At 48.6% G+C, this 7,051-nt stretch overlaps 1 protein-coding gene across 1 annotated transcript; it reads right to left on the reverse strand.

The window, feature by feature from the left end:
* Positions 1-600: 600 nt before the first annotated feature.
* LOC123658921 lies at positions 601-5,447 on the reverse strand. The gene is made up of 4 exons (XM_045594211.1): positions 4,325-5,447; positions 2,261-4,239; positions 1,748-2,216; positions 601-1,703 (listed from the first exon to the last, which is right to left on the reverse strand). The coding sequence occupies exons 1-4, from the start codon at positions 5,445-5,447 to the stop codon at positions 601-603; spliced, it is 4,674 nt and encodes a 1,557-aa protein (XP_045450167.1).
* Positions 5,448-7,051: the final 1,604 nt, after the last annotated feature.

Genomic DNA, 7,051 nt, shown 5'->3' on the forward strand with positions numbered 1-7,051 from the left:
GGCTGTTTTAGTTGCGGAGATTTCATGATGAGTGAGTCAACCTACCATTCCCCGTTTTAATCCCAAAAGGGAGTTGATTTTTTTTTTTTTTTCTTCCTACGCCTCCGATTTTTATCTTTCGGAGTCCTTTTTTTCAAATTTACTATATTACTTAAGCTAGTCCTCTTTGTCATACTTCTAGCTTTTATTCCACAGACATTCTGCATACCAATTTCTTCTTTCATCCGTCCACATTCATTCATTATGGGGTATTTCCCCTCAATACAAATAAGGCAAATCTAATCTAAACTATTCGCACTGTGTGCAACACACCAGGGGGGAGTGACATAGGGAGGGAGCATATATATATTTATTTATGTATTCTTTTTTTTACAATATTATATTACTACAATATTATATTTTTTACAATTAAACTTATACATACATGCTTAACACTATGGAGACCGTTTATGTCTATTTACAAATTTTCAATTAGGCATCGATTTTTACAAATCAATTTTTAATAATTACAAAACTTATAACTATTCCTTATATTACTTATACTAACTATAACTATATGTTTATGTAAATATATGTACAATATTTAAAAAACATAATTTTTTAAGTCCTATTTCTATTATTTACAAGTACAGCAATTTCTTTGCAAAACTGCAGGAACAGTTTTCTGCTATTTTCTTCTTCTAATAGTTTTGGTAATATATTTTTTCTCAGTTTTATTCCCAATTGACACTCGACACGCAGTCTCTCGTAAGCCAGGGCTGGGTAGTCCAGGAGGACGTGGAGGACAGATTCCGAACACTCAGGGTCGCAGACGCACGATGGACTCTCCTTGCACTTGAAGCGGTACAAGTACTCGGAGAATCCGCCGTGCCCCGTCAACACCTGAGTGACAAACCTGTCCACCTTTATTTTACCTATGATCCTGTGTGCGGCCGTCGCGTCAGGGAAGAAGACCCTGGTGACGCCAGCCGTTTCGCCGGCCCGATACCGCTGGTTCCATTCATCAAGCGACTGCATGCGAATGCTCCGCTTGATGAACGAAACCGGGCAGCTGTCGTAGTCAAACGCGCGTTTGGACTTCAGCGGAGCCTCCTTGGCCAGATGGTCGGCACGCTCGTTCCCCTCTAGCCCTGCGCGGACTTTGATCCAGAACAATTCTATATGTTTGTCCTGGAGCAGAGCCCTTCGCAGGTGTTCCCTCGCCTCTACGGCCAGGGGATGGAGGGCTTTTGGATTCTTGAGTGTGAGCAGTGCCGACAGGGAGTCAGAGTATATCCCGACTGATCCGGCCAAGTTGTCTGCGGCCATCCGCGCCGCCCGGCATATCGCCAAGAGTTCCGCCTGGTATACCGTGCAATAGGACGGCAAAGCAAGCTTGAGGGTTCTAGCTTCGGCGGCGCCAGTCCATACGGACAGGGCCGCCCCCACCTTGCCCTCAATCTTGCTGCCGTCCGTAAAGATGTTAACTTCGTGTTCGCTATTTGCAATGAACTGTTCTCGGTCGACCAGGCACTGGAACTCGAGGTCGACATGACAGGCGGGATGCGTCGAGGACATTCCCGATCCCCTATCACCCGCTGGGGCACCCCCCTCCGCGCCTCGTATAAAGTCGCCGCTTCGCGAACGCGGAGGTCGAGGGGGAGTATTCCAGCGAGCAACAGCGCGGAGTTCAGGGAGGTGGTTCGGTATGCCCTGCAAAGCTTCTGTGCGAAGCCCCGTTGGACCACGTTCAGCTGTTTGCGTACACCGAGCTTAGACACGGCCGGCGACCAGACGGCGGCCGCATACAAGATCACAGGTTCGACCACCGCTCTGTAAATAGTGCGGATCACTTCAGGATGGAGACCCCAGCTGGCCCTAGCCGCTCGGGCCAGCTGGTGGTAGAAGGCGACCGCGCGTTTGCAGACGTTCGCGACGTGGCCGTTGAAGGTTAGTTTATGGTCTATGACGACCCCCAGCAGCTTGATTTCGCTCGACAAGACAACGTCGACCCCGCCCATGCGAAGACGTGGGGTGTCATACTTCAGTTTGCGCGTCACAAGCATAGCATTGGTCTTGTGAGGCGCAAACCGAAGTTTATTTGACTGGCCCCACGCCCTCACGCGTTCGAGGGCGGCATTGGCTCGCCGTTCGATCTCGAGGGCCGTCTCACCCTCAAACAGCAACACCACATCGTCAGCGAAGGCCTGCGCGTAGTCGCCTTTGGCCTCCATCTCCTGAAGCAGTGGATCCAGGAGCAGGTTCCACAATATCGGCCCACCGATAGACCCCACTGCACGCAGCCCTTCCCAGTATCTCTCATGTGCTCCTCCCCCAAGTACCTCACTCTAGCACGCCTGTCGCTCAGGTAGCTGCCCAGGAGCCACCGGATACTATCGGGGCATCTTTCCTCAGCCAGTCTTTCTTTAATTTTTGGCCACCAGGCGCTATCGAAGGCGCCCTCTATATCCAGTGAAACCAGTACCGCGATCTTCTTCCTATTTAAACTGCATCTGATGTGTTCCACTAAGGTATAGAGAGCGTCCTCGGTGCTCCGCTGAGGCATGAAGCCAAATTGGCGCGTACTTAGCCTGGGCACAAGGTGGTATTGCAACCTGGCGACGAGCATCTTCTCCAGAATTTTCCCAAGCATTGGAAGGAGCCCAATTGGGCGATACGATTTTGGTGTTGTGTACGTATTCTTCCCCGGCTTGCGGAGGAAGATCACCGTGGCCTCCTTCCAGGGCCTAGGAAAACAGTGGAGCTCGAGGCACTTGTTGAAGATGCACAAAAAGAGGTCCGGGTCCAGTTCAATAGCGTGCAGACATATATCCGCGGTAAAACCGTCCCCACCTGGGGCCTTCTTCGGGTCAAAGGACCGACTGGCCAACTTCAACTCAAGATGAGTGAAGGGAGGGTCTCTTTGGCCCGAAGAAGTTTCGATGTCGGCCCGCCCGGCCAAGGCCCTCACCCGGCGGTGCTCCTCGGAGTCATCCTCTTCAGAGTCCTCCGGGTAGAAGGTCTCAGCCAAGAGTCGGGCCGAACCCCTGGCATCTAACCCCATACCGTTTACCACCAGCGGTGGATCCTCGTCTCTCCTGGTGGTCCTACCAAGTACCCTGTAAATACCCCCCCAGACACTCTCCCCATCCTGTCTCTCGCAGAAGGAGACCCAGCTGCGCATCTGCGCATTTTTAATCTCGGTCCGATATCTCTCCTTAGCTTCCAGGTACTCCCCGATGACCTTGTCCCGCCTAATCGGTGCGGCACACCTGATCCTCCTTCTCCTGGTGACCACCTCGCGCTTTAGTGCTGCCAACTCCTCGTTCCACCACGGCATAGCTAGCACCTCCTTCCTCTTTATGAGTGGAATAGCCCAAGTGCATGCCTCCTCTATATAATTGTTTAAACTAGAAACTAGGTTGTCTTGTTGCATTCCTGTGTTTAAATTTTGAATTTTGACTGTTGTTAGATTATTAAGGTCATAAATTTGGCCCAGTTTCTCAGCAAACCGGGCCCAATTTGCCTTTTTAGTATAAAATTTCCGAGTCGTTTGCCGAATATTATTTTTGTTTATGCACTTGGACCTTATGAGGAAGGATATGCCGTTGTGATCCGAGGAAGTCAGGTCGTCGCACACGCGCCAGCCGTCCACCAGGCCAAGGAGGTCAAGCGATACAGCAGTTATATCAATATAACTGCTGTACCTCACGCCGCCGCGGATGGTGTCGAAAGTTGGGGTTTCCCCTTGGTTAAGAAGAGAGAGACCGAGATCCTCCAAGGTCCCGCACAACTCTACTCCACGACGGTCCGTGACGGGACTTCCCCACCAGACGCATTTGGCGTTTGCGTCGCCTCCAACAATCATACTCCGAGCCCCCGTCTCGCGCTGCACCCGGCGCAGGTGTGCTAGGTACGAGTCCATCGGCAGGTCGGGCTCAAAGTAGAACGAAACCAGGGTGATCTCCCGACCGCGAACCCGGATCCCTACCACTGTGATGTTGTTCGTGGTGAGTTCCGGGTACTGTTTGACGTAAAAGTCCGCGCCAAAGATTATGATCGCGGCCTTAACAGTCCCATTTCCTTGGTCCGCGGGCTGGAAGACCCTGATCCCGCTCTTTCCCGTCACTCGACCCACCCCGCCGACGTATGGCTCCTGCACCAGAGCAACCCGCGCTCCAAGGCTAGAGGCTTCGATCAGCAGCTCGGAGTATGCCTGCTTGCAGCGCTGGAGGTTCACTTGGAGGATTTTTTGAGCCGCTGCGGTCACCGGCGCACCCTTAGCAGTACGCTACGGTCGAGCGGGCGAGGTCATCCCACCTTTTCCTAACGGGACAATCGCTACTGAAGGCGTTATGCTCGTGATTATCCAGCTTAGCCCTACGACAGTTCCGGCAGGAGGGTGGGGACCCCAACCGCTCGTCCGGGCATTCCGACCTCAGGTGCGGGCCGCCGCAGTGGCTGCACAGGTCAGCCGGGTCCTTACAGAACCTCCGCCCGTGGCCGTACCCCAGGCACCGTGTGCACTGCACCAACGGCGACTGGTCTTCCGCTCTCACCCTCTGGAAGTCGATTCTAACTAAGCCCATGCCAGTTATCCTCCCCCAGAGGGCGGGCGACGTACTAAGGACAATATTGGCCTGGTGCGGATTCCTCGCCCTTCTTCTATATTTAATCTGGAGGCGGTCATCCTCAGCGCCGAGGCCACCAAAAATGTCGGAGTTCTGGTTCCTCAAAGCCCTTATCACGTCATCATCCGTGTGAGCGTTCAAAACTCCTCTGAGAACCACAAGCGGGTCCCGGTTCTTGACGTCCTCGACCACGAGGCCCGTTCCTTCCTTCCCCAGCCTGTTCTTTGCCTTGTTCCTTTCCTCGGTGGACCCGAAGCCCATGACAATACGTCTGTCCCTGGCTTTCCGGACCCTTTCAATCTGAACCCATCCCTCTTTGGCGTCAATGGACTTTCTGATCTTGCCCAGGACCTCCTCGCTCGTTTCTTTCTCGTCTTGAGACGAGATAATTACTGAGTGGAGGGCCGCACGTTTTGAGGGTTGTTGCGGCTTCGCAGCGGCCACGCTGGCGTAGCTTCTCAGGCTGGCGGCCTCCACGGCTTCGCCGTAGCGTGTCAGGCGCTCCTGAATATCCACCAGCCTCTTGTTGTGCTCCAGAAGGATTTCTGATTGCTTGTCGATTTTTTCGCTCAGTCCAGAGTCCGTAGACACCGCAGGTACTTCAGCGGTGTTTTTGTACACCGATTCCGCGCCCGCGAGGCCCCCGTCCCCGTTCCGAGCCCTCTCGACCTTTAGCGCTGAGTCTGCTTCTTCTACCAATTGAAGCAGCGCTTCTATATTTTGCTCCAATGTGTTTTTTAGTTCTTTTTTTAGGTTCTTGGACTCATTGAGTGCAGTCCTTGCATTAGACGCCAGCGCTTTTGCTTTCTGCACCCTGTCCGTCACTCCTGGCGACATGATGTATGTCAATTTCACAAAATCCGTTCTTAACGGATGTCTACGACCTATAAGGAGCCTATCTGCCAAATTTCAAGTTTTTAGGTGTTATAGTTTCGGAGGTTTCGTGATGAGTGAGTCAACCTACTATCCCCCGTTTTAACCCCAAAAGGGAGTTGATTTCTAAAGATACATTATTTAGACACCTTCTCACCATCTGTAGAGCATACATTTTAAATTTCAAGTATCTTACTTCAAAAACATAGGACTTTCATACAAACTACCAACCCCCGTTTTACCCCCTTAGGGGTCGAGTTTCGTAAAATCCGTTCTTTACAGATGTCTACACCCTATAAAGAAACTATCTGTCAAATTTCAAGTTTGTATTTGTTACAGTTTCGAAGATTTCGTGATAAGCGAGTCAACCTACCATCCCCCGTTTTAACCCCAAGAAGGGGTTGATTTCTAAAGGCACATAATTTAGATACCTTCTCACCATCCATAGAGCATACATTTTAAATTTCAAGTCTCTTACTTCAAAAACATAGGACTTACATACAAACTTCCAACCCCCGTTTTATCCCTTTAGGGGTCGAATTTCGTAACATCCGTTCTTAGCGGATGTCTACGTCCTATAAGGAACCTACCTGCCAAATTTTAAGTTTGTAGGTGTTATAGTTTCGGAGATTTCGTGATGAGTAAGTCAACCTACCATCCCCCGTTTTAACCCCAAAAGGGGGTTGATTTCTAACGATACATTATTTGAACGCCTCCTCACCATCTTTAGAGCATACATTTTAAATTTCAAATCTCTTACTTCAAAAACATGGGACTCTTATACAAACTTCCAACCCCTATTTTACCCCCTTGGGGGTTGAGTTTCGTAAAATCCGTTCTTAGCGGATGTCTACATCCTATAAGGAGCCTACCTGCCAAATTTCAAGTTTGTGGGTGTTATGGTTTCGGAGATTTCGTGATGAATGACCTTTCGCGTTTATATATATTATAGATTAAAAAAAATAAAATAAAAAAAAATAATTTAGAAAAACTTTTACATAACACGATACCGTTGTTGGGATATCCAATTACCAATCTTTAATTGTTTTGAAACTATATAAAAAAATCTTTATTTTTAATTCATTATAAAAATAGTATAAGTACATATTAACCATACTCTTTATAGTTAGAAGAAAACCTAATTTTAAAATACTTTTCCATTCGACATCATTTTGTAAAAATTCTTTTACCCTTCAAGCCATTCGATTATAGAATTCAATACCACTTGAAGCGAGCCGTTCAAAATCTCTTGCAACCTATAAAAAAAATATCGTGCTCGATGGCTTTGTTTCGATATATGTTTAAATATATGTATGTATCTAAGTTTATATATAAGTATGTATGTAATACTACATACTTATACATAATTAAATATCCTGATGTGTACGTGTGTATCACATTATATTTTGCGAACACCCCTACCGTTTTGTTAATTTCCTCAACCTAAAGTCGCCTGGAAAAGATTGCTTGTTATATACTTTATACTAGCGACCCGCTCCGGTTTCGCACGGTTATAAAATATAATTATAGCCTATGTCATTCACTGAAAAAATGATTAAAATTGATCC

This window comes from Melitaea cinxia, chromosome 13 (assembly GCF_905220565.1).
Source record: "Melitaea cinxia chromosome 13, ilMelCinx1.1, whole genome shotgun sequence".
NCBI lineage: Eukaryota > Metazoa > Arthropoda > Insecta > Lepidoptera > Nymphalidae > Melitaea > Melitaea cinxia.

Bases quoted from the DNA above. Each gene is read 5' to 3' on its own strand.
- LOC123658921 (XM_045594211.1), bottom strand. From the start codon at position 5,447: ATGTCGCCAGGAGTGACGGACAGGGTGCAGAAAGCAAAAGCGCTGGCG. The intron at 2,217-2,260 runs GTGGGCCGATAT...CCACTGCTTCAG, and splicing joins GCGTGCAGTGGGGTCTATCG to GAGATGGAGGCCAAAGGCGA. The intron at 1,704-1,747 runs GTGTACGCAAAC...GGCTTCGCACAG, and splicing joins GCCGGCCGTGTCTAAGCTCG to AAGCTTTGCAGGGCATACCG.